The sequence below is a fragment of the Phascolarctos cinereus genome, unplaced genomic scaffold (genome assembly GCF_003287225.1).
Source record: "Phascolarctos cinereus isolate Bilbo 61053 unplaced genomic scaffold, phaCin_HiC Scaffold_2;HRSCAF=192, whole genome shotgun sequence".
In the NCBI taxonomy this organism is placed as follows: Eukaryota; Metazoa; Chordata; class Mammalia; order Diprotodontia; family Phascolarctidae; genus Phascolarctos; species Phascolarctos cinereus.
The window spans coordinates 254447194-254473829 of record NW_027555625.1 but is presented as its reverse complement, the minus strand read 5'-3'; the positions used below and the strand labels follow the sequence as shown (position 1 = coordinate 254473829).

The window sequence follows — 26636 nt, the reverse complement described above, 5'->3', positions numbered from 1 at the left end:
GTCCCTCCTCTTGGCTAATTCCCTGCCTGCTCCTAGCAGAGAGAGCTCTGACCTACAAAAAGATTACAGTCAGGAAAATGGGTATACCTGTGTTCCCCTCGTACTCATACGGCACCTATGGTCCAGCTCAGACTGTGGTGTTATTGAGGAGCACCAGTGATGCAGCGTGTGTGTGGCCTGTCTCCTTACTCAGTTCCCTCTTGCTTGACTTCATCTCTGTTGCTGTTATCCCCTGAGATGACTCACCCCTACATAAAGACTTTTCTCAGCCAGCCTCCCCTTGTTTTGCAGATAGGGAAACTGAGGCCCAGAAAGAGGAAGTGACTACTGCTAGTGACAAGATGGTTTTGTGGATGATTCAACCTGTGGCTTTGTCTGCCAGCTACAGTACTCACAAGTTTTACTTGGAGTCCCGTCTAACCCTTCTGTCTTGGTCTCTTTAGGTGTGTAACTGTGATAAGTACCTGAAGATCTCCAAAGAGAAGATGAAACACTTGATGAAGATCAGTGGTTACCTGTCACGGGAAGACGACACAGGTGAATAAACAGCAAGCCTTGGATGGTGTCCTGGGTACAAACTCTGTGTTTTTGGTCCATGTGAAATTGACTCCCTCTGAGTTCCTCAGCCTTACTTGGCTGCCATGGTCAATGGCCTCAGTCTAGCCGGTTATCGAGCCTCATGAAGGCTAGAGAAACCACCCAGGGGAAAGGCTTGTCCAGTTCTTACTGGGAAAGCACCATATATGTGGTTTAAAAGTGCTTTCCAAAAATTCTACGAGCGGGTGTAAGTATTTTCATGATCATTTTACAAATGAGAAAACCAAGGCACAAAATAAGATTTCAACATGTACACAAATGAGCATAATCCAAGGTGTAGTGTCAAGGGGCCAAAGGAAAGATCTGGGCACAAAGTTTGAGGAAGCAGAAAGCACTTTAATACTTCAACCATTAACCTATTAATATCAGCTTCCTAATCTGTAGTCAACAAGCAATTGTTAAATGCCAACTGTGTGCCAGGCACCATGTTAACCACTGGGGATACAAAGAAAGGCAGAAACAGACCCTGCTCTCAGAGAGCTCACAGTCTAATGAGAGAGACAACACGCAAACAACTGTATCCAAACAGGAGAAAGGATAAATTGGGAGTGACTGCTGAGACAAGGCACTAGCATTAAAGAGAGATAAGAAAGCTTCTCGTAGAAGATGGGATTTTAGTGAGGACTTGAAGAAGCTAGGGAAGCCAACAAACAGAAATGAGGAAGGCAAGGATGCTGGGGACTGATAAAGGGCCATTGGATTTATCGATGAAGAGCTCATTGGTAACTTTGAAGAGGTCAGTTTCAGTTAAGTGATGTTGGAAACCAGATTATAAAAGATTGAGCAGTCTGAAAAGGGTGTAATTGTTGTTCAGTTATGTCCTGCTCTTTGTGACCCCGTGGGCCACTCTGTCCATGGGGTTTTCTTGGCAAAGATACTGGAGTGGTTTGCCATTTCCTTCTCCAGGAGTTAAGTTATTTGCCCAAGGTCATACATCTAGCCAGTGTCTGAGACAAGATTTGAACTCGGGTCTTTCTGACTCTTGGCCTAGCCCTCTATCCACTAAACCATCTAGCTGCACCCAGAGAAGAGTAAGTAAAGTCAGTGAGCATAACCTAGGGGTTTGACTGTGAAAAGAAGTTAATATATAGAACAGGAACATCCAGGGGTGGTAGAGCCAGGGGAAGTTTTTTACGAATGAGGGAGACTTGGGGCAGCTAGGTGGCACAGTGAACAGAGCTCTGGCCTTGGAGTCAGGAGGACCTGAGTTCAAATCCAGCCTCAGACACTTAACTCTTAACTAGCTGTGTGACCCTGGGCAAGTCACTTAACCCCGCTTGCCTCACCAAAGAAGCAAAAAAAAAAAAAAAAGAGGGAGACTAGGGCAGGTTAAAGGCAGCAGGAAAAGCTAGAGAGATGTTGAAAACTGAGAAAAGGGGAATGAATGAGGAAGCAATCTGCTGGAGAAGATGGGAGGGGATGAGATCAAGGGCACATGTAGAAATTGATCTTGGCAAAGAGAAGGACTGCCTTATCATAAGAAAATGGAGCAAAGCGGGGAGATTCAGGGATGACATCAAGGAATTTTGCGAAGTGAAGCAGAAAAGGGGGGAATTCAGTGCAGATGGCCTTTATCTTCTCATCAAAGTAAGAGTCTAAGTCTTCAGCTGAAGATGGAGGGAGCAAGAGGTGTGGGAGATTCACTCCCTCCTAATCCACAGCCTACTTCCCTTCAGCCTACAAACATGTAAAAGCCTTCTTTTGACCCTGCCATTGGCTTGAGCTATCCTGGATCTCTCTTCCCTGTCACAAGCCAAACTACCAGAAAAAGCGATCTACACTCATAGCCACTGCTTTCTCACCTTCACTCACTTCTCAACCCCTGACTGTCAAGCTAAGCTTCAGACACCCGCTGCAGCTGTCTTTTCCAACATTACCAAAAATCTTTTAATTGCTAAAACTGACAATAGACTTTTCTCAGCAACCCCCCTCTTCCTAGATACTCTCACCTCCGTGGCTTTCCTGACACTGATCTCTGCTGGTCTCCTGCTCCTTCTCAGTCTCTTTTGCTGTATCATCATCTGTCTCCTACCCATTATCCCCCAAGGGTGTTCCACAAAGCTCTGTCTTGGGCCATTCTCTTATCTCTAATTCTTTCTCTTTACCTCATTACCTCTCATAGGTTCAATTATCTTGTGGGTATTGATGGATTCTCATACTTTAAGACTTCTCTGCTTTTCCCCTACCTCCCACTTCCCGCCCCACTTTTCAGCTTCCTTTTGTGTGTTGTCTTCTCCCTTTGGATTGTCAGTTCCTTGAGGGTAAGGACTGCCTTTTTTTGTATTTGTATCCCCTCCCCCATAGGTGCTAAATAAATGTATATTGACTGATTGATTAAAATCTATATACTTAGCTCTAATCTCTCTTGAATTCTAGTACCATATCATCTACTGCCTGCTAGACTTCTCTCCCTGAATGTCTCATTGGCATTTCAAACCCAGCTTGTCTAAAATATAATTCATTATTTTTCTCCCCTTCAACCCACCCACCTTCTAGATGTCTATTTCTGCTGGAGTATCCCCATTTTTCCAATCATCCAGGTTTGTAACCTTAAAGTTATCCTATAGTCTTCTCTCTTCCTCATGACCCTCCCCCTTCCATATCTAATTAATTGCCAAGTTTCATTGATTCCGATTCCACAATATCTCTGATATCTGTGCCCTTCTCTTCATTCACACAGCCACCTCCCAAATTCAGGCCCTATTCTCAAATGCCTCCTAAAGGAATCTCTCTCCTTCTAGTCTCTCTCCACTCCACCCAGCTACCAAAATTGACTTTGTCTAGGGGCAGCTAGGTGGCGTAGTGGGTAGAGCACCAGCCCTGGATTCAGGAGGACCTGAGTTCAAATCCGGCCTCAGACACATAACACTTACTAGCTGTGTGACCCTGGGCAAGTCACTTAACCCCATTGCCTAGCAAAAAAAAAATTGACTTTGTCTCTCAGTATCTAGCTCTCAAATCATCACTGGATCCCTCTTGCTGAAGGATGAAATACAAACTCGTCCACATTTGTAACCCTTCATCATCTGACTCCAGATGGATTGCCCATCACTCCCTTCACTCCCTCTGTATTATAGCCAAACAGGCGTCCGTCCTCAACATTCATCTCCTTCCTCCTTGACTTTATAAAAGCCATCTCTAAATGCCTGCCTTCTCTCCTCACCTCCGCCTCTCAGAATTCTTAGCTTTTTTTCCTGCAAAGCTCGATTGAGGTGTTACCTCCTGAAAGGAACCTTTTCTGATCTCCCCAGCTGTAAGTGTTATAGCCCTCCTCAAGTTACATTTTACTGACTGGCCTGTTTATCAGTGTGTTTTCCCCTAGTTCACAGGAGGCTTCTTGAGGGCAGCTACCATTTGTCCTCTTTGTCTCAGATCCCCTTGCCTATCACAGTGCCTTTCCACACAGTAGCCATTTAATCAATGCTTGGTTTGTTGGCCACCCTCAAAATGGAAGAGTTCCTCATTCCTGTCATCAGAATTGGAAAGCATTGATTTGTTCCCTGTGCCAACCTCCTGCCATAGTTTGGCCATGGTAGAGGGGCTTGAAGGGCACTTAGACATGGCCCTTCCCAAGGTAGAGATGTACTTAGGGAGAAGGGGAACAGGGTGTTTGAAACAAGGCCGAGGACTGTCACCTGCTCTGAAAAGGCTCACATTCTAGGCCTGAGGTCTTGCTAGTTTGTGGAGGTTCTAGAGAAGAGCAGGTATGAACTCTTGTCTACTTCGAGTAGAGCCTTGACTTGGAGAGATGATTGAGAGAGAAGGGACTTAGGGACTAAATTATTTCCGTTTCAGTGAATAGAATCTGGAACCCAAACTAACAGCCTGGAAACTGTGTAACTCCTATGGAAAAGAAATTCCACATAATTTACCTTCTAACTGAAACTAACCCCAAACCTTCCATGCTGCTGGTTTTTAAATGGGAGAGGAGGGGATAGAGGAAAGAGGGAACCCTGGGAGGAGGGAGCTGCCCCATTACTAGGAGTTAGGACCCTTGCCTTATTCATAGGGAGCCTAGTAGTTTCTATGACAAATTTTGTCTCAGATCAAGGACTGGGACAAGAGTGGGTAAGTTTGGTGAAAGACAGAACTTTCTCCTCAGCTGCCCATTATTCAGTTTCCAGCTGTGGTCTGTGTTGTCCCGTAGCCCCACCAGTGAGGGGGCTGTCCCAGTTCTGAATCTGGACTGCCAAGGAGTTGGGGACCAAGAGTCCAGGTAGGGAGATTAGGCAGGCTGCCCTCCTACCCTTGCTCCAGTGCCTTTGTTTTATGGCTAGGCTGGTGTGTTATTAAAGGGACAATTAATTGTTGTCTAATCGTTCATTTGCATTTTGCACCTGGGGCACTGAGAGCTTTCCCAGGGTTGGGGCACACTTTCCACCCTGGCTGTTTGGACTTGTGCTCATTCTCTAGGAAAGTCTTCAAGCCCAGACAGCTCTGCTGGGGGAGGGAGTTCCTATCATGGTGGTCCACACAAGGGTCTGGGAGATGAAAAAGAAATATGTCGTTCGTGGGTAGGAGAGAGCTGGGAGCATCTCTTCTCTAGTTATGGCCCTTAACTCTGGGCCTGGGCCCCCAGACCTGCTCTGGATGCTAATGGGTCACAGAATCTTGGGGCTTAAAATTGAGAGATACCTTAGAGGTCATACAGGACAGTCCCCTCATTTGACAGATGAAGAAACCCAGGCCAAGAGAGAAGTGACTTGTCCAAGGCCACACAAGTTAGTATTTGTGTGACAGAGTTGGGATTCAAACCTAAGTCCCCCAACTCCAGGCCTTGCTCCACTCCATCATGCTTTGGAAATAACATGAAAGTAACTCAGTACACATTAATAAACAAAGGAAAACTAGGATCTGCTGGGGGGGTACCAAGGGCTCTTCCATATAAAGCATTCAGCAAACCTTAAAGTACTATCTTAATGTTAGCTGTTATATTAATATTCCCAGTGGAACTCTGGATAAAATGTGAGAGCGTAAGTGCAGTTGTCAGTCATCAGGGAGGAAGCCAGGGCAGCTGTTTGATGGAGTTAAAAATCAAAACCCATTCCTATCTCCTCTCACTGTGAAGACTTGGAAGCCACATCTCTACCACATTACTAAATTGCATCTTCAGTTGAAAAAAGGATCAGTAGTAACCATAAAGGATGTGATAGGGAGAATCACAGTTCCCAGGCTGCCTCCAGAATTTCAGAGGAAGAGCAGGGTGAGACAGGATTGATCCTTCCTCCAAACCTCACTCACAGGAAAAAACAAATAGACCCAAGTCCCAGGGAGTTCTGATTGCAACCCTCAGAAGTCATGCAGATAGAGAAAGGGAGCTTTAATGCATCCAGAGCAGCAGCACCTTATACTGGGTTTATCCAAAGGTGAATGTTCAGTGCCCTCCCCCCCCAGCCCCCAGGCACACTACCCCACAAGCCCTGTTTCTACACGAAGAACATTTGGGTCTCTCCAACAATCCCAGGGTGACCATTTGTTTCTTTGCATTTGGCACAGTTGTCCCCAGTCTTTTCCTGGGAGTCCCAGATTGGGCTGGGCTGTGAAGGGAGTCCTGCTGGGAGGGAGGACACCCTCACCATCATTCCCACCCCTCTTTCCCATCCACTTCTCCCTAGGGCTTCCTTGGGCCTGGGCCTGGGCCTGGGCCTGGGCCTGAGCCAGAGCCTGCCTGGTGAGTGCAGACTTTCAGCCAAACTGAAACTCTCTCTACAGGGACCATTGAAGGAGTTCCATACAGTGGAAAGAGAGCTACATTTGGAGTCAGAACCTGAGTTCAAACCCTTATTCCTGGCTTCATAACTTACCACATTTGTGACTTTGGATAAGTCACTTAACATATCAAGGCCTCATTTTTTTTACATGAAAAATTAAGGAGCCAGACAAGATGGCTTCTAAGGCCCCTTCTAGCCCTAAATCTGTGATCTCTCAGCTCCCTGGCAGTGACTGATTAGGGATGAAAGTAGGGCCAGGCAAGGATGTAGGAAGGGTTAACTAACAGCTGCCTCCTCCCTGCCTCTGCCCAGCCTAGACTATCCCCTTCCCCCCAACCAAGGCTACCAAAGTCTCTTCCATAGCCATAGTTTTCAAATCCTAGTCCTAGCTCCTACCAGAAATGCTTTGTCAGTTAATAATAGGACTGGAGTTGATCCATGAGAAGTGAGCTGTGGGCATTCTGCAGGCTATCAGAAGGGTATAGGTCACAGTCCCTGATGTTTGTCACTATCCTCTGTATGCAGGCTGGTTCTAGGACGAGGCTTTTGTACTCATAGGCCTGGCTAGGCAGCCCTGACAGTCCTTGTCCACATCTCGGGGGCTTTGTGTTAGGCAGCCTCCATCATTAGCCACTTTGCTTTCATTCATTTGTTCATCCGTCTGTCTCCCTGCTTCTTCTCATTCTGAAATCGCTTAGCTCTGGGCTAGTATGGCTTCACTGTAAGAATGTTTCCCTGGCCTTAGGTTCCAATAGACGTGTGTGTGTGTGTGTGTGTGTGTGTGTGTGTGTGTGTGTGTGTGTGTGTGTGTGTCTTGTATAATAAGTCATAAAAAATAGTAGCTGATATTTATGTAGCACTTCATGGTTCACAAAGGACTTTGATATAAATGTATATATACATATACATATATTTATATATAATGTATATATGTATGTGTGTCTAACTGCCTCCCTGTCCATCTACATAAAATAGCTTTTGATACAGTGTACATACTGTTTGATCCCAGGTAGAGAGAGAAGCTTATCAGCCCCAGTGGTTGGGCATTGGGCATATAACCCAGCAGAACATCCCTCACTGGCACCAGTCCTTGGGCCATCTGGGCCACCCATTTTTTCCAGTACAGAGACTGGGGAGCCAGGTCAGGCACCTCTTTCTCTTGATGGCAGTCTTCAGGGAGATGTCATTTTCCTCCTCCCCCACCAAGAGCCCGGCACTGATGGGTCTCTGCAGGGGTCCAGCCCACAGGCCACTTTAAAACTAGGGACAGTCTGCCCAAGTTACCTCCATCAGTCAGCGTATTTACTGGTTTGGCTCCCAAGGATGGCAGCTTAATTTGCAGTGAGGCTCACAGGACAGCAAGTTCTAACTTGTGGTTAGGGTTTGTCTCAACCTAGAACTGGGAAGACAGGAACTTCTGGGAATCTGCTCCCCTCGGCTGTCCTCTCCTTGCCTCCCCTGGGCCCTCTACCTGCCCCTTGGCACTTAGCTCCCCGTAGGCACTGAGGCTTGTCCCCAGCATCTGGGAAGTTGGTCTGTTTGCTAGAGAGACTAGAGAGGAGGCAAAAAACAAAGGCAGCATCCTCCCGCAGGGAGAGAGGAACCTCCCTTTGGCTCCCCAGCCTCCATGGCATAGCCTGTGGGTACCACAGCCCAGAATCTGAGGCAGGGAGAGGCCCCAAAGCACTTTCCCAAATGGAAATGAATGACTACTGGCAAGCCACTTCTCCCTGAACCTCAGTTTCCTCGTGTATACAAAGAAATAATAATATTTGCCCTGGCTTATAGGGGTCAAATGAGATAATGGAGGTCAAGGAGTTTGATTACTACAAAGTGCTCTAAAAATATACAGGATTATTAAGTAATGGGGAGCCATATAAGGTTTCTGAACAGTAGAGTGAGATGATGATCATAACGATGCTGCTGCTGCTAATGGTGATGATAACAAGTGACGTTTATATAGCATTTTAAAGTTTGCAAAGTAATACATTATTGTACTTGAGCCTCATAATGACTCTATGAGGTACAGCCATTATCATCACTTCATTTTACAGATGGAGAAATTGAGGTTCAAATAAGACAGGGCCTTGCCCTTGGTGACACCACTAATAGGTGTCTGAGAAGGGACTTGGAGCCAAGCCCAACTCTAGAGCCTCTATCAAGAGCTGAGTCTGACAGCATTATGTAGGAAGAACTGGAGATGTGGAAGGGGAGAGGCTAGAATCCATAAAACCAGGCCTAAGGGAATGGGAATTTTAAATAGGTGGTGGACAGTATTCAGTAGGCATGAAAAGAGCAGTTAAGAAGGACAAAACCTTATTAATTCAGGCCCTTGGTTGAAGTTAATATTTATGATGTAGAAAAGTTTATATTTGTAATATAGGATAGAAAAAAAAGTTTTCTCTGCAAATTAATAGTATAAACGATGACAAAGAGAAGATGTTGACAGGGCCTTTCAGCTAGTCCTGCCACAGGTATACCATGATGGTGAGGGTTCTGGGAGCAGCCCGTGGATGCACACAGAGCCTGGGCACCAGGTCATCAGGGTCCAGTTTCCCAGGTGCCTTCTCTGGGCTGGGACCCTAGAGCAGCTTGGTCACAGACACACAAGATAGGCCCCAAGAACACACAGGACATAGCCTGTTGGTTTTCCTTCATTGTCCAGAAGGGTTCAGGGAGAGCACACAGGTACCCAGAAGGGAAGGTACTAGGAGGCCTAGGCGACTGTGCTTCCCTGCTGTACAGTGGTACATGCAGCCTTGTTCTCTAGCAGCACAAGGGGCCACTTCTGCAGTGAAATCCCTGTTTTTCCCTGAACTCTCACGTTAACCACAGGCAGCCCCAGAATGGAAGAAAATGCCATGTAAACTTTTTAAGGAAAGCTGCTCTTTCTTTTTTGCCTCTGTGTCTCCAGTGCCTTGAATGTAGTATTTCATAAATGTTTGTTGAGTTGAAATGAGGCTGGTTCAAGCCTGAAGGCTGTTTGGCCAAGTCTGCTGCCTACCTACCCCTTGGAGCTCAGCTGAGTTAACTTGTCTGCTTTGCTAACCACTATTTTCAAACTTTTCAATCATTTTAGCAGCACCTCATGTGCATGCAAAAAGAGCTATTAAAGCAGACAGTTGATGCTTTTTATTTTGTGTCACTGGATTTACTTGGAAATACTAAAACAATTTCTTCACAAATATTCTGTGATAGTTTGAACTTTTACTATCTCAGACTGGCCTCTACTGTCAGACTTAGTAAGGTTTAAGTATGCTACATGCCCACCCAAGTCCTCCCTGCCCTACCCAATCCTGCCCTAGGCCCAAGCTGAAAACTGCTGAAAGATCTTGGCCTGTCCCCTTTCTTCTCCTCTCCCCAGTCAGAGTGTTGCACAATCCTGCTCCTTTGTCCTCCTTGTCTTATCTGGAGTATCTGTGACAGATAGCAGCCACCTTCCCTGCCTCCCTGTAGCCAGGACAATTTCTCAGCCTTGTAACTTTCCTTATCATCAGATCTCAAACCAAGAACATGTTTCCCAGAGACCTTTGAGCCCCAAGAACGTTCCTTAGGTGTGTTTTCCAACCTTTGCAGTCTTTTATAGTCTGGATTCTACTACTCTGGGGTCACCCAAGTAGGTCAAGTCCCTACCAGGTACATGTGAGCACAGCAGAATCCAAGGACAACCATGAAGATGAGTTCCCCATTTTCAGGGCTGTCCCACTGCTCAGGTATTCAGGGTCTTAGCCACATGCTTCAGGAGCAGCCAAAGAAAGCCTTAGGATCTCACCGCCCTATCAACTGTAGGGTAGAGTGTGCCTGCACAGGGCATGAGACACCACATGAGACAGTATGCCAGCTTCCCTGTGAGGAAAGGGCACTTCCCCACCCCAGTCAGCAGGAAATGGGCACTAAGCTGTGTCTTTAGCCATGGTGAGAAGCTCCATGGAGCCATCTACAAGATAACATGATACTGTGGGATACTGAGTGCTACATTTGGAGTCATAACATTTGGGTTCCATTCCTGGATCCCCATCATACAACCTGTATGACCTTAAGCAAGTCACCCTCTCAGGGCCCTAGTTTCATTATCTGTGAAGTGAGGGGGTAGACTAGATGTCTTCTGAAGTTCCTTCCAGCACTAAACCTATGGTTACTTGTATGAACCCTCTTTCTTTAGGATATCAACAACATTTTTCAGAGGGCTGGTGGGGTTAGAGTAAGTGAGCCAGAGTGTTTCAGGTTTATGGCCTAGGATAAGGACTCTGTCATTAGACAGAATTAAGGCTCAGCCTGTGGCCACGACTAGTAGCAGAGGATTTAGAGGCAGCTCAGGGGGCTCAGTGGCCAGAGCCCTGGCCACAAAGTCTCAGCTTCATTTTCCTTGTTTGTGAAATGGGGATAACAATAGCATCTACTTTGCAGGATTGTGGTGAGGGTCAACAAGATGATATATTTAGAACACTGTGCCAGACATGAAGACACCCTATAAATGTTAGCTATCATCATTATTTTTTGTTTTGTTTTGTTTTGGGGGTTTTTTTGGGTTAGGCAATGGGGGTTAAGTGACTTGCCTAGGGTCACACAGCTAGTAAGTGTTATGTGTCTGAGATCAGATTTGAACTCAGGTCCTCCTGAATCCAGGGCCAGTGCTCTATCTACTGTGCCACCTAGCTGCCCCATCATCATTATTATTACTGTGGCCCTTCCTTCCACTCCATCCCACCACCTCCTCAGAGTGGAGCCAGTCTGAGGACCAGGACAGGGATCAGTCTTCAAAGTATCACGTTCTAGCCAATTCAGCCAGCTCAGAGCTAGTATTTAATTCGATTCAGTGTTTATTAGTGTGTGGAAAACACTGTGCTTGGTAGTGGAGATACAGAGATGACAAAGAAATACTCATTGAGCACTCAGGGAATTTGTCCCATACTGTAGGGCTACCAGCCATATATAATGATAATATTACAGCGCTGTTGTTTGTCTTTGTTCTCGAAGAGGACCATGACAGCAGGAAGGTGATGCCATGACTTACAAGTGAATTGGATTTAAGGGAGGGCTGTGCAATGTCACCAGCCTCACTTTCTCCTCCGGAGCCATATGGGTCCAATGGCCAGATATAGATCAGGATGTCTGGTGACTGCCCTATATTACAGGGAAAGCTGAGGCAGAAGAGGGTGCTCACACCTGGGGAGGAAAATGACCCCTGAGCTGACCTTTACAAGTAGAGGAGGTCTTGAGAGACTGATTCTGGTTGACTCCCCTCCCCACTCCCCCAGGGCACAGTGGAAAATGTACCTCTTTATAACCTACCTTTTAATACAGGCAGTTCTACCTGAGACCTTTTGAAGTCCGCTTATATTAAATGCCACACTTGAGCCCTGAGGCCTGGGTATCAGGAAAGTACAATTTTATAAATTAACAAAATTATAATAAAGGCAGCAAAGAAACTGAAGCCAAGTAGCAGGAACAGCAGCTTAAAGCTTTCCCGGGTCAGAGATGAATCTGATGCAGATCTCCTGACTTCTGGTGCGCATAAAACAGCCTGGGATGGTGTGTGATCTGGGGCTGAAATGTGTATTTCAGATAGAGCTGTAAGGGGAAGAAGAGGTTGATGTGTCTTGGGTCAGGCTGCAAAGGAGTCCTGGAGGAAGCAGACTTTGGCTAGGCCTAGAAGGATGGGTCCGGCTCAGGCAAGCCGAAAAGGATAGGAGAATGATGATGAGATAACTAACATTTATACAGCATGTTCAGGTTTGCAGAGTGCTTTAGAGATTGTCTTTTTTGCCTTTTCTGGGTCCCTTTGGTCTGCAAGCAGTCATCAACCTTCACCTTGGAGTCTCAGAGGCTGCCCTCCACTAGCAGGAAAGGTCTATGGGGGGAACTCCAGGAGAGGTGTAGATACTGCCCAAGGAGTTCTTACTCTTCGTGGGAGGATAAGGACCTTCCCTTCCCCTTGCAGACTTGCTCCCTGCTCTGATACTTCTCTGCCTCAGTTCCAAGTGTTCCTGGGGTCACGGTCCTGAAGTCTGTCTCTCCCCCGACCTCCTCTTCAGCACTGGTCAGGTGTGGGAGAGGGAGGAGAACAGTCGAAAGGAGCTTCTCCCCAGAGCAGCCTGTGTCAGATGAATCAGATGCTCTCAGGAGTTGAGACAGGGTGTTTTGTTAGGTTGGAATTTTTTTTTCTTTAAACCAGCCTCTTCTGATTAATCTAGGAATTAAATATGGGTTTTTTCATTTCCTCGCTCTAGTTATGCCCAGGCCCCCCTGTAATGCTTCTCAAGGATTCGTGCATTCATCAGAGCTCCACTTCCAGGGACTCCCATGCAGGTGGAGACTCCCACAGGCAGTTTTCATCTGTCGGGGAGGTTGCACCACTATCTGCCCACAGCCTCTTCCCTCTTCCTCCTTGGTTCCACAGTCCCATGACTCTGGCACAGCAAGTGCGTGCATTTTTAGCAGTGTGTATAAGTGTGAGAAAGGAGAGAAGCCAGAGACTGAGGGTGTGTGAGAGGATGGAGTGTGTGACTGAGGCAGAGATTGAGGCTGAGGGAGTGTGGGAGGGAGGCGAAGGGAGGGGAGGCAAGGAGGGCTGCAAAGCCGGTGTAAGTGCCAGTTTGCCCTCTGGGCTGGGTGGGTGCCCCTTCCTGTGCCCACATTCCAGGCACCCCAGCTCACCTTGCCTTGACTCCCCACAAGGCCCCACTGTGCTGTGTGCTCTTCCCCTCTCTCACATAGATAAGGCAGCTTCCTCTCCTCCCACCCCCGCCCCCCACTTAAAAAGCCCTCTGGGGCTGGGCCCTGAGGAACTGATGACCTTTTCACAGCAACTTTTGTGTTGGATGTAAGCTTGTTTGTCTAGTTGGCACCCTGCTCTTCGGCTCCTTGTGGCCTTTTCAAACCGCTGCGACCAGGGGGCGGGTGTCTTCAAAAGCCTTTCAAAAGGATCCCGTCCTAGGAGGGAAAAAGTTTTACAAGCTCCCATTGAAAAATGGTTACTTTGAAGTGATGTTGCATTTTCTACCCTTTGAAGCATACAATTAAAGGGGGCCGGGAGTGAAAGGCAAAGAGCCGGACCTCGCTTCAGGCTGTGAGGGCTGGCTGTAATGGCAGTGAGAAAGGGGCCAAGGCAGGTCCTAACGGGGAGCTCAGCCTGAGCAAGGACAGCCTCTCAGTGGAGAGGACAGGAAGCCAGAAAAGAGGAGGAGAAGAGTGGAGAGAGGAGGAGAGGGGAGAGAGAAGAGGATTGGGGAGGAAAGAAGAGGAGTGGGGAGGAGAGGAGAAGAAAGGAGAAGAAGGAGAGGGGAGAGAGGAGAGGAATGGGGAGGAAAGAAGAGGAGTGGGGAGGAGAGGAGAGGAAAGGAGGAGAGGAGAGAGAGAAGAGGGGAAAAGAAGAGAGGGGAGGGGAAAAGAGGAGAGGGGAGAGGAGAAGAAAGGAGAGGGGAGGAGAGAGGAATGGGGAGGAAAGAGGACTGGGGAGAAGAGGAGAGGGGAGGAGAGGAGAAGAAAGGAGAGGGGAGGAGAGAAGAGGAATGAGGAGGAAAGAAGAGGAGTGGGGAGAAGAGGGGAGGAGAAGAGAGGGGAAAGAGAAGAATGGGGAGGAAAGAAGAGAAGTGGGGAGAAGAGGAGAGGGGAGGAGAGGAGAAGAAAGGAGAGGGGAAAAGAAGAGAGGGGAGGGGAAAAGAGGAGAGGGGAGAGGGGAGAGAAGAAAGGAGAGGGGAAGAGAGAAGAGGAATGGGGAGGAAAGAAGAGAAGTAGGGGAGAAGAGGAGAGGGGAGGAGAGGAGAGGAGAAAGATAAGAGGAATGGGGAGGAAAAAGAGAAGTGGGGAGAAGAGGAGAGGGGAAGAAAGGAGAAGAAAGGAGAGGGGAGAAGACAGGGGAGGGGAAGAGAAAAGAGGAGGAGAGAGGGGAGAAGAGGGATGGGGTAGAGAGCTGGAAGAAGAGAAGAGTCAGAAAAGGAGGACAGAAGAGAGAACTGAAGAGGGAAGGGGAGGCCCAGAATAGAGAGCCAGGGGAAAGGAGAGGCTGAAGCAGAGCTGGGAACAGACAGGGACACACAGACAGCCCTCTGCCTGGCCAGCCCTTTCCGACAGTGTTTGGAAAGGATTGGAACCTCCCACGTTGTGGGCTTTTGGGGGGGGGGGATGAGGAATCCCAGATGGAGATGCAGGGGAAGTACTGTGAAGTAGCTTCCCTCTTTTCAGATTAGGAATCATCAGGACAGACCAAAGAGAATGGGGAGCCCCAGTGTAAAGAGAGGAGCATACCAAGCATTCCTGGAAGCTCTGAGGCACAGAACACAGGCACTGGCTCAGTGCAGGGGGTGAAAACCATCACTTCCAGAAAGAGCCCTGGCCCCAAAAGCATCCTGGTAAAGTTAACTCTTCAGGTACTGGCTCTGCTAACTGTCATTGCTCTAAAACGAGGGAGCCTACTGGAGGCCAGACTGGAGGGCTGGGCCCTGCGGAGCCTGGTGCTTCAGGACTTGAACCTTGAAGCTGTGCTGGTCTCCCCCACTGGCTTTACCTAGATCCCACCGTGGCACCCGCCACCCTCACCCAGCCCAGTGACGTTCTGAATAGCACTCCTATGGTTCGATCCAATTATGCTTCTAGTTTAGGATAAGGGCCACTAGGGGGAAGACAAGGAAGATTTTGTGAGCTGCTTGGAGTCAGTGTTGAGTTTCTCCTTGTTTGAAGATACTTCCCCAGACTCAGAAGTTCCAGTTTAGGGGTCTTTGTCTTTTTTGCCTACCTGTAACCAATCGCTAAGTCTAAGAGTTCCTAATGGTTTCTTACCTCATGGACCCGTGTGGCAGTCTGGTAACGCCTTCTCAGAATAATGCTTTTAAATTCATGAAGTAAAATACATAGGATTACGAAGGAAACCAATTATATTGAAATAGTTACAAAAAATTTCTTTCTTGGACTGAGCTGGTCTGTCTCAGGTTTGACAAGAAGTTTCTAAGTTTAGCTTATCCTTGTTGTTGTTGGTGGTGGTGGTCCTTTGTTCTTGAAGAGGACCATGACTTCAGGAGGGTGATGTCATGACTTGCAAGTGAATTGGCTTTAAGTGAAGTAGTGCTGTGCAGAGGCACCAGCCTCCCTCTCTCCTCCTAAATTCCTAAGGGCTACAAATATTCCTGAAAGAAATTACAAATTTTATATTGTGATAATGGTCTTTATTAGTTTTCCTTTAACTTTCACTCATGGAGTCCTTATAAGTGGCTTGCTGCCTTGAGGTGGAGTATCTAAGAGGAAAACACTCACCATCTTCATTCTGCACTTTCCATAACGACCTTTCCCTTTTTCATTCTCTAAAATGACTCACCACGAAGCACTTTGTTGTTGTTCAGTCCTGTTAGACTCTCTGTAATCCCATTTGGGGTTTTCTTGGCAAAGATACTGGAGCAGTTTGCCATTTCCTTCTCCAGCACATTTTACAGATGAGGAAACTGAGGCAAACAAGGCTAAGTGACTTGCCCAGGGTCACACAGCTAGTATTTGAGGCCAGATTAGAACTCATGAGCATGAGTTTTCCTGATTCCAAGCTTAATGCTCTATCCACTGCACCACTTAGCTGCCCAACACTTATATCAGAGTAAAACTGTGCCCAGTACCAGTGTTTGTGACTGAGTCTGATAATATTAACACAGGTCCAGTAGGGGGATGTATGAATAAAAAGTGAACCAATAAAAATGCTAAGCAAATAAATGCATATAGGTATAGAAGTACTAACATTATAAAAACATAGGAGTTTATATATGCAGGCTAAATGCATACCAGGAGTGAAGATGAGTAAGAGGGGGTAACCATGTGAATAACATTGCCCAAAGCGGTGGGAGGGCCCATCCTCGAATCACTGCTCTAAAACTGGAGGGAACCTCGGGTACCAACTAGTCCAGCACCCTGATTCCACAGATGAGGAAATGGAGGCTGAGGTAGGTGAAGTCCCTTCCTAGGAGTGAGCACCAGAGGACGTGTTTGAACCCAGGTCCTCCAAATCCACAGCCAGTATGTTCTTGCCATTGTCCCAGGATGCAGTTAGCAAAGATGCTCTCCCTACTGAGGTTCCTCTCACCTCTGATTCAGTTCAATTCTACAAATATTTATTAAATAACTATTTTGGGCCAGGCACTGTGTTCCAGCCCTGGGAATACAAAGATGAAAACTGACACAGCCTCAGCCCTTGGGGAGTTTACGATATTCCAAAACAGAATTCATTATCTTTTCTCCCCAAACTGCACTCCTCTTCCCCACCCCCCTCCATCCCACCCTGCCACCACCACCAATCAGAAATCTTTATTATTGTCATTGACACTACCATCATCCTCGTCAACCAGGTCTGCAACTTTGGTGTTATCCTTGACTACTCACATTCATTCACTCCATATCCTATCAGTTATCAAATTTTGTTGTGACTATATCTCCGAGTAGGTCCCTTTCTCTCCATTTACCTCCCTAGTTTGGTCCCCAGCACTTCTCACCTGTAGTACTGAAATAGCTTTCTAATTGGACCCTTTGCCTCAAGTCACTAACCACTCCAGTTCATCCTCCTCACAGCTGTCAAAGTGATTTTCCTGAAGCATAGGCCTGACCCTACTCAATAAACTCCAGTGGCTCCCTATTACCTCTAGGATTAAATATAAAAGGTCTTGTTGTTATTTTTGTCATTTAAAGTTATCCACAACCTAGCTCCTTCCTGCCTTTCCCATTTTTTCCCACTTTAATCCCCTCCACAAAGTCTGTAGTCAAACTATGTTAACCTACCTGCTGTTCCTCCAATCATAGTGCTTCATCTCCTGTCTCTGTCTCTGGTCTATCACCATCCCTCCTTATCACTGCCTTATGATGGAAGGCTTCCTTCCAAAGTCAGCTCAAATTCCACCTTCCTAAGAGGTGCTTTGGACACACAGACAAAAATGAAAAAGTACTGCCCTCAGGGAGCTTACACATCCACAAATATGTGTGTGTATTTATGTATGTATATATGTATGTATGCATGTATGCACGTATGTATGTATATTACAGGCAAAATTGATGAGGCCTCTCCCAGTCTCCCAGTTGTTAGTGTCTTTCTCTCTAAGTTCTCCTTCCATTTGTGTATATCTTGTCTGTATCTATTTTATACGCATATAAATTCATTGAGGACAGGCACTGTTTTCTTCCTATCTCTGACACCTAATTCAGTGCCTATAGAATTATAAGCCCTTAGTAAATGTATGGTTGATTAATCTAGGGGAGATAAGATAAATATACAAGTGAGAATAATAACCAGTTAGAAATGGGGGAGGGGAAGGAGAGATTTCGCCAAAATGCTCTAGGAAGGTTTGAGGAGGGAAAGGGAGAGGAATCTGCAGGGAGAGAGGGTTTCCCAAGGAACTGGTAGCAGAGCTGAGGAGGGAGTACATGCCAGTCAAGTAGGACAGACAGCCTATGCAAATGCACAGAGATGAAACATAGCAGAATGAGTTCTAAGAACAGCAAAATAAATTAGCTTAGCCGCAGCATAGGGTGTGTCAAGGGCAACAGAGTGAAATAAGGCTGGAAAATTAGAGCCAGACTGGGGGCAAAGAGGTGGCTTAAATACCAGGCTAAGGAGTCCGTATTTTATCCTGTAGGTAATGGAGGAAAACACAGTGTCTTTTGAGCAAGAGAATCACCTAATCGGCCTTGTGTGCAGTAGGAAGATTATTTTGGTGATGTATGAAAGACAGATGGGAAAAGGAGGGGAGCAACTAAAGGCAGGGGTGATAATAGTCCTAGAAAGCAATAGTCTAAGAGCAGAGGATGATGGAGTTCAAGCAATCTTCTTTGAGAAGGTGGGATTTAAATGGAGTCGTTTAGATATGAGTAGTTTCCTAGGTTTGCTTATTTTTTTGTTATGTTTTTACAGGCTGCACAAAGAACCCTGAAGAGGATTGGGAGCTGTGCCCCAAGGTAGAGACTCCAGCCTTATCAGAAACCATCACCGAACAGCTCCCAAGCTGTGCCTATAACCCAAACTGCCGCTGGCTGGCAGACTCAGACCTGAATGCAGGGTCCTTCACCCTGAAAAATGGGACCACCCTGCAGATCAGAACCATCCCCCTTGGGGTGCTGGAGAAAACAGACCTGTCCCATTTCTACTGCTGCACCCAGTGCGGCAAAGTGTTCTGGGAAGGCTCCCACTTTGGGCGGGTGGTCTCTCAGTTCCAGGAGATCTTAGACGGCTCAAAGCCACAGACACAGAGCTTCTACGAACTGAGCTGAGCTGGGCTGGGCTGCAAGGCCCGACTGTGGCTTCCTTCCCTGGTGGGAGCCAGCCACCAACCACAAATGCAGCCTTTTAACCCTCCCTATGAAGGAGACAGATGATCCCCAGGAACTGCGTCCTGTCCTGTCCCACCCTGTCCTGTCCTATCCTATCCTGGTCATGCTCTGCTCCTGGGTACAAGGTGGGAAGTTTGATTTGCTGTTCAATTTGAAATGTTTGGCATGAGAATATTACGGGGGGGGGGACACACATACTGGGTAAAACCCACTCCCTGGAGTGGGGGCTATTTCTATGAAACACTTATTCTATTAAAAAAAAAAAGGATGCTAACAAGGACCCTTGTAATGTTTTCCCAAAAGGGATTTTTAATTAGAGTCTATGGTGCTTTGGGTCATCTCTCCAGAAGTGTTTCCTCTGAGTGGAGAGGGACACGTGAATGGTGTGGTCTAGGGTTAAAATTCCATCACCCTTTTCCCCAGCACAGAATCCTACACCCTGCCTGCCTCTTTCTTAGTCTCCGGTCTTCACCTTGGGTTTACTCATCTGAGGACAGATTTCTGATGCTAGAAAAGCTTTAAGAGTCTTTCTCTGAGCATGGTCAAGGTATGTTCAAAGGGAGCAGAGGAAGGGAAAAGGCTGGTTTAGAAGCAGTGGAAAGTAAGTACAGGAGGAACCAATGAGAGCAGAAAAAGAGAAAGAAACATTTGGAAGGGGAAAGGTTAAAAAGAGATCTGTGATCCCTTAGGAATCTCTCACACTGTACAATGAGTAGGGCTAGCTGACACTAGTGTAGTGGATAGTGCTGGAGACAGGAAGACCCGAGTTCATATCCTCCCTCAGATACAAGCCACTTCACCACACTATTACCTCAGTTTCCTCATCTGTGAAATAAAAGGTGGACTCAATGGCCTCTAAAATCCTGTCGAGGGGCAGCTAGGTGGCGCAGTGGATACAGCACTGGCCCTGAATTCAGAAGGACCTGAGTTCAAATCTGGCCTCAGACACATAACACTTACTAGCTGTGTGACCCTGGTCAAGTCACTTAACCCCATTGCCTAGCCAAAAGAAAAAAAAAAGAAAAATTTTTTAAAAATCCTGTCCAGCTCATACTATGAGTGTGGTTATAATAATCACATTTATATAGTATTTTGTTTTCATGCAACATATTTGTGTAAGCATTATTGACAGGTAGGACAAATATTATCATCGTCATATTACAAATGAAACCGAGGCTAAGGAGAATGACTTGCCCAAGGTCATACAGCTAGTAAGTTGCCAGAGGCTCAACTCAAACTCAGATCTCCTTCCACGGACTACCTCCAAGATCAGTTGTGGTCCAAATGATTAAAATGAACCATAAGGTGTGCTCTTGCACTCCCCCAATCTTGAGGATATTTGGGGGAAGGGGAGATATTTGGAGGGACTCAATTCAAGTCAACAAACATTTATTAAACATCTACATTATGTTAGGGACTGGGGCGGCTAGGTGGCGCAGTAGATAGAGCACTGGGCCTGGAATCAGGAGGACCTGAGTTCAAATCCAGCCTCGCACACTTGATACTTACTAGCTTTGTGATCCTGGGCAAGTCACTTAACCCCATTGCCTAGCCAAAAAAAAAATATATATATATATATGCAAGGGACTGTGCTAGCCTGGGATCACCAAGACAAAAAATCCAAACAATCAGTGAGACACAGAATGTGCACAAGTAAGCAAGCACAAAGCCATCCAGGAGGGAGTTACTACTACTAACTGGGGTGGGGGGGAGAGGAGATCCGAGAAGGCTTCATTCTGAGCCGGCACCTAAGCTGGGCTTTGAAAGAATCCTGCTTTGGGGCAGCTAGGTGGCACAGTGGATAGAGCACTGGCCCAGAAGTCAGGGGGACCTGAGTTCAAATCCGGCCTCAGACCAAACACTTGACACTTACTAGCTGTGTGACCCGGGGCAAGTCACTTAACCCCAACTGCCTAAAAAAAAAGAAAGAAAGAAGCCTGCTTTACAGGTGAGGAAGCTCTTAGAAGGCCAACTCTGTTTAGAAACCTTCTCCATAGGAGGGACTGGTTCAGGCTCTAGGCCTGATTCCCATTCTGCCTGGCCCTGAGTGGCCCCACATTGAGGGGAGCTGAAAGACTGAGCTTCTCACCGGCTTTGGAATTTCTAGGTAATGTTTTCTAATAACCCTTTCTTTAACATCCCCCTTTGGAAGACTGGACCTCAATTCCTGCTCTTGCTGGGCTGTATACCCGAGATCTGCTGGCTCCCTGGCCCTGATACCTTGCCATCAGCCCCCTTGGAGACAGGGCTTATCCTCTAGTCTGGGCTGACTTGGACTTTCTGTCCTTGGCTTTGATTAAGTGACTTTGGAGGTTGGTGATCTGGTTTGGTTTGTTGCCTCTTTTTAGAAGGAATTCTTTTTTCCCTTTTCTGTTGGCCTGAAAATACAATCTAAGGAGCCCATCATATCTTAGCATCACCGACATTAAACCTGCCTGAGTGAGCACCAGTGATTTTACCATTGCTTTCCCAAACTTTCCGAGCACCCGTCCCCTCTCCGTGGACATCAGCACTTCTCTCCAATACCCAGAGTGAGAGGTGTGAAAAGAGTGTCAGGAGAGAATGGTTTCATTATGCCCCCGAGCTCACGGGGTCCACTCCTCAGCACAGAAACCAGAGTCGTCATGTACAGACCCAGCAGGACAGCCTTGGCAATCTCAGGACAGTTCCCCATTCTTTTTCTTCCTCTTTCCTTTTCCCCCTCCTCTTTCCTACAGTGAACCCGCTTTCCCTCACCGTATGTTGGAGCTGGAAAGGACATAGAAGTACTTGGCTTGAGCCCCACCAATTCCACCTAAACTGTTCTCTCGTATAAATTCCAGGTATCTCTGGGCTTGGAGGGACTTCTGAGGCAATCAAGTCTAATCTGTACCTGAACAAAAATCCCTTCTAAAATATACCTGGTATAGCCTTTACCTGAAGATCTCTAGGGAAAGGGAACCCACCTTTTGGGTAACTCTATTGTTAGGAAGTTTTTCCTGACATCAAGTTTAAATCTGTCTCTCTGTAACTTTAATTATTTTTGCTTCTGTCCTCTGGAGCTGAAGAGGACAAATCTAATTCTTCTCCCTCCAAAGGGCCCTTCAAATACTTGAAAACAACTATCATATCCCCTCCTCAGTGTTTTCTTCTCCAGGCTGAACATTACCAGTTCCTCATATGGCAAGATCTCAAGGCCTTTCCTCATCCAGGTCATCTTCCTTTGGGCACTTCCTAGTTTATCAATGGCCTTCCTAAAATTTAGCATCCAGAATTAGAGATGTGGTCTAGCCAGGACCGAGTACAACGGTATTGTACGTCTCCATGACACTGTGCCCTCTCCAAGGTGACCATTGTCCTTGTCTTAATTCTTGTCTTTCTCACCTCTGTATAGCATTTGACACTACTTGCTTACTCCCCCAGTCCTCTCTTGATACTCTTGGAATATAGATTCCATGACATTCCTCCCTCCTGATTTTCTCTGACCCATCCTAGCGATCACCAGGATCAAATTGAGATATTTGTAAAGCACTTAGCACTTGGCCTGGTACGTAGTAGGTGCTCAATAAATATTTATTGCCTCTGTCCCCTCCCCCAAGCCTTTGATGACTCTTCTTCATCTGAGAATTATCCCACATAGTTCAGTCCTTGGCCTGCCATTCAATTTTCACAGCTTCAGCTAGCACCTCTTTTTAGGTAATGCATCATCCCTGACCTCCCACCGAGGCCACAGTCCATATTTCCAGCTGCCACCAGAACACCTCTACCTGAATGTTCTACTGTCACCCCAGGCTCAGCTTGGCCCTGCTACTTACTCTGTGATCCACTCTGATCCTCATTCTCCTCTTTTCTAAAGCGAGGAAGTTAGACCGCATAACGTCTATGTCTCTTCCCAGCTATGAACCTATGTCCAGAAGCAAACTCATTCCCCTCCAAATAGGATGGCCCACTAACTAGCCAGCTCTTCAGAAAACATCCATAGAGAAATGGCCTGGTAATATTTGACCTCGGCAACCTTCTTGCTTGCCCCCACCCACCCCTCTACCCCCAGGCCAGCCATCCCACCAGATTCCCTGATCCAAAGGAACACTGGAGCTCTGTGGCAAAACTGGCAGCGGTTCATATTTATCTCAAGGCCAGATCTCTCAGGCATCAAAGTCCCGGAACTTCTGACACATGATTCAAAACGCCTGGGAACAGATGACATCCTTGCTTTCACTGTCTCTCTTTGGCCATCCTCTGCCAGACCTCAGAGCTTCCTTGTCCCTCCCCCACCCCCACCCTCAGAAATCCAGCATGCTTGGCACATTCTAGCACATCTACAAGAGAACCAACTCACAACCTCTCCCCTCCAAGAGAGGGCCCTTAAAGATCTATGAAAAAGTAAAGGCTGTTCTGCCCCTACTGAGGCCTGAAATAAAAACCTGGAACCATTGCAGATATGAGCCCCCCCCTGTTACTATACACCAAGCATACCTGTAATAGAGGTGAAGCTACCCTTAGACTCGTCTTACAGTCCCCCAGTAACAAGAAAAAGGCTAATTGATTACCAGTATAATGACCACTTGGATTAGCCGATATAGGTAGTATGTCACCATATGTTTCCCTTACTATAGGTCATCACCCAGTTAGGTCCATTTGTTCCCTGTCCCTGTGGGAAGAAAGCTGAGACCAGACTGCTGTCTCTGAACTTTATTGCTCTTGGTGATGGCCTGTTTCTGGGTCACAGGGAAACACTCAGCCATTTGCCAAGGAGGGGTGAGTCAGGGGAGACTGTCATTCTGGTTTGGGGGAGGGAACATAAGGGAAACATACTTTGTAGACACCCTCTGATGTACTTGGTGAGTGAAGGACGCACATTCTAGGAGGGAAAAGGTCTGTGGAGCCAAAGTAAGATCTCTCTTTGTCCATGAGTTAGTTAATCTGAGGCTGAAGTTGGTGGACAGTGGGGAGGTTGTGGCCAGGACTACATCCCCGGCTGTAGGCAGGCTCAGAAGTCAGTCTGTGGTAGAATTTAGGGCTTAGTTTGTAGCATGGTCAGGGAGTCAGTCTGTTGCCAGGGTTAGGGATCAATGTCTGTGGCCTGTACTCGAGAGTAAGATTTAGTCTGTGGCCACTTTAGGGCTCGGTCGCAGACATTAAACTCCGAGAGTGAAGACATTATGTCTCATTTAAACTTTGTAACCTGCCCCTGCCCCCCAACATGGTCCTCTGAACACTCTACACGTATGTTAAGTGCCTACTTTTGCCAGGAACTGTTCTTGGCAGTGAAAGATGAAGATGAGACAGCCCCTTACCTCAAGGGAGTCTATGTTCTATCAAGGATGGTAAAGTAGTATGTTAACATATGCAAAAAAGATAGGAGATAACAAAGGGGGACTCAGTAGCTGAGGTGATCAGGCAAATACTCATGGAGGAGCTGACGGACCTTTGAACTGAACTTCAAACTTTAAAAGAACTGAACTTCGAAAGAAACTAGGAATTCTAAGAAGTTCAGTTTCAAGTAAGTTAATATTTAGGAAGCACCTACTATGTGCCGGGCACTGTGCTAAGTGCTGGGGGTACAAAAAGAGGCAAAAGACAGTCCCTGCCTTCAAGGAGTTTACTGTCTAATGAGGGAGACAACCAAAAACAAATATATACAAAACAAGTTATATACAGGATAAATAGTAAATAATTAAAAGTGAGAAGGCACTGGAATGAAGAGGGGTTAGGGATGGCTTCCTGTAGAAGGTGGGATTTTGGTTGGGGCTTGAAGGCAAACTTAGAGGTCAGTAGTCAGAGTGGAGGAATGGAGAACAGCCAGAGAAAATGCATGGGCTGAGAGATGGAATGTCTTCTTCATGGAACAGCCAGGAGATAAAGAGAGAGTCAATGGGAGATTGACTACCTGTACAGGGAACGCGCAGAGCATCTGGTATGAGAAACAGCAAGATGGTTGTGAGAGGCCCTCAAGCCAGTGCAGAATTTGTATTTGGTCCCGGAAGTAATAGGAAGCTGCTGGGGTTTCTTGAGCAATGAAGTGACATTGTCAGATTTATGTTCTAGGAAAATCCCCTTGACCACTGTGGAGATGGATCAAAGGAAGAGAGTTGGGGCAGGGAAACTTGCCTTAGCCAAGTCAGAGGTGATGCGCACCTGGACTGGCGAGGTAGGCCATACAGGTAGTGAGAAAGGGACATATGCAAGGGATGGGGAGGAAGAATTGAAAAGACTTGGCAACTGATTGGAGAGGAGGGATAATGAGGCGTCCCCAATGACTTAAAGGACGCTGTCCTTGAAATAAACAGGGAAGTGCAGAAGAGAGGTGGCTTTGGGGGAAAAGGTAACGAGATCCGGTGTGGGACATACTGGATTTGAGTTGCTCCCAGGAAATCCAGTTCAAAATGGCAAATGGGGAAGTGGTAGTGGTGTACTATAGGGCTCAGGAGAAAAATGAGCGCTGGATGTATAGATCTGGGAGTCAGCAGCATAGAAATGATAATCACATTCAGGGGCAGGGCCTGATAAGGTCACCAGAAAGAGTGGAAAGAGAGAAGAGGAGAGCAGAAGGCCCCAGGACAGAGCCTTGGAGCATACCCACAGTCAGAGGGCACACCATGGATGAAGATCCAGCAAAGGAGCTTGAGAAGATACAGTCAGATAGGTAGAAGAACCAAGAGAGAGAAGTGCCCTGAAAACTCCTAGGGAAGAGAGTATCCAGGAAGAGAGGGTGGCGATGTGTTAAATACTACAGACAGGTCAAGAAGGATGGGGACTGAGACATTATGGTAGGCTTTGGAGATACAGAGACCAGACTAAAATAGTCTTTGACCTTCAGATGTTTACACTGGACTGCTTGCATTAGATTGCCACCTGAGACAGTGGGTAGTTTTCATTTATTCAAAAGTAGACATCTAAAGAAAATAGTGTGATGAGCTCTGGTTCTACAGATTTGTTTGGTTTAACAAACAAGTGGCACCTGAAGACTTCGAGTTTGGAAAGGCCCTTTCAGAGATGCAAAATAGAGAACATATTCAGGCATTGGGTCCAGGAAGGCAATCAGATTCTGCCAAATATACTGTTCTTGCAGCCTGTGTACAACACAATCTCTGTACTATTCATTGGTTCTTGCTTCTTTCAGATTTCTCCAGCTTTTGCAAATGTATGAAAGAAACTAGCCTGTTTGGAAAGACAAAAACAAAATAAAATAAAGAAATCAACTGATATGTGTAAGGGTGGAAGAGGCGGTCCTAACAATTCATACTGTGCAGAGGTAAAAGAGGTTGCCTTGGGAGGACAGTGGATTTCCAATCTCAGGAGGTCTTGGGCGGCAGGGAAGCTGATTACTTGCTGAGGATATTATCAGAGGAAATTCCTGTTTAGCCATGATTTGGACTAGATGACTTCCTACTCTGAAATTCCATTGCAATTCTATAATTTTATAAAATGTTTATAAACTATCTAAGATTTTGTGGAAATGAATTGAGTCAGAGTATAAGCACCAGTTAGGGGTTAATAAGAGTCTAGAAGGATTTGAGGGAGGGAGGACATATAAATAATGAAGAATTGCATAAAGGTACAAATGACTATTAATATGGGTTGTTCCAAGGACTTTGGGGATTATAGCTAGACTGGAGTGAAGCACTTACAGGAAACAAAGTCAGACTGAGGCTTGTAGTGGGGAGTCCCCAGGTTAAGAATAATACAGTGGAATAGTAGGAGGAGGGAGGAAAGAGTCCTAGTTCTACAATCAGAAGACCTAGATGTTCATTACCTGTGTGATAATGGGCAAGTTATTTAACCTCCCTGGGCCTTAGTTTCTTCATCTGCAAACTGAGGGGGATGGGGTGGATTAAGTGGCCTCCAAGGTCCCTTCCAACTCTGGAACTATGATCCTAGGACCTAGTGTTTTAAGGTTAACAAAATACCTCCCCACAAACATCCTATGAGATGTCTTATCATCATCCACCAGAATGTAAGCTCCTTGAGGACAGGCACAGTTTCGTTTTTTGTCTTTAGATCACCTAGGTACCTAATAAGTGCTCATTTTACCAATGAAGAAACTAAGGTCAAGGA

At 46.5% G+C, this 26636-nt stretch overlaps 1 protein-coding gene and 1 long non-coding RNA gene across 7 annotated transcripts in view; one reads left to right on the top strand and one right to left on the bottom strand.

The window, feature by feature from the left end:
* Positions 1-18876, top strand: part of EXD3 (exonuclease 3'-5' domain containing 3) — a 423178-nt gene extending 404302 nt beyond the window's left edge. For all 6 annotated transcript variants that reach the window (XM_020981781.2, XM_020981774.2, XM_020981775.2 and 3 more), the window contains 2 exons: positions 444-537; positions 18184-18876. In XM_020981781.2, coding sequence (XP_020837440.1) covers positions 444-537; positions 18184-18539 — 450 coding nt within the window. In that variant the 3' untranslated portion in view covers positions 18540-18876. The remainder of the gene's footprint in view (positions 1-443; positions 538-18183) is intronic.
* The window catches only part of LOC144455885 (uncharacterized), a 38359-nt gene continuing 22833 nt past the window's right edge, over positions 11111-26636 (bottom strand). The window contains exons 2-3 of the long non-coding RNA XR_013484712.1: positions 13105-13241; positions 11111-12498 (exon numbers count right to left, since the gene is read on the bottom strand). This is a non-coding gene — a long non-coding RNA (uncharacterized LOC144455885). The remainder of the gene's footprint in view (positions 12499-13104; positions 13242-26636) is intronic.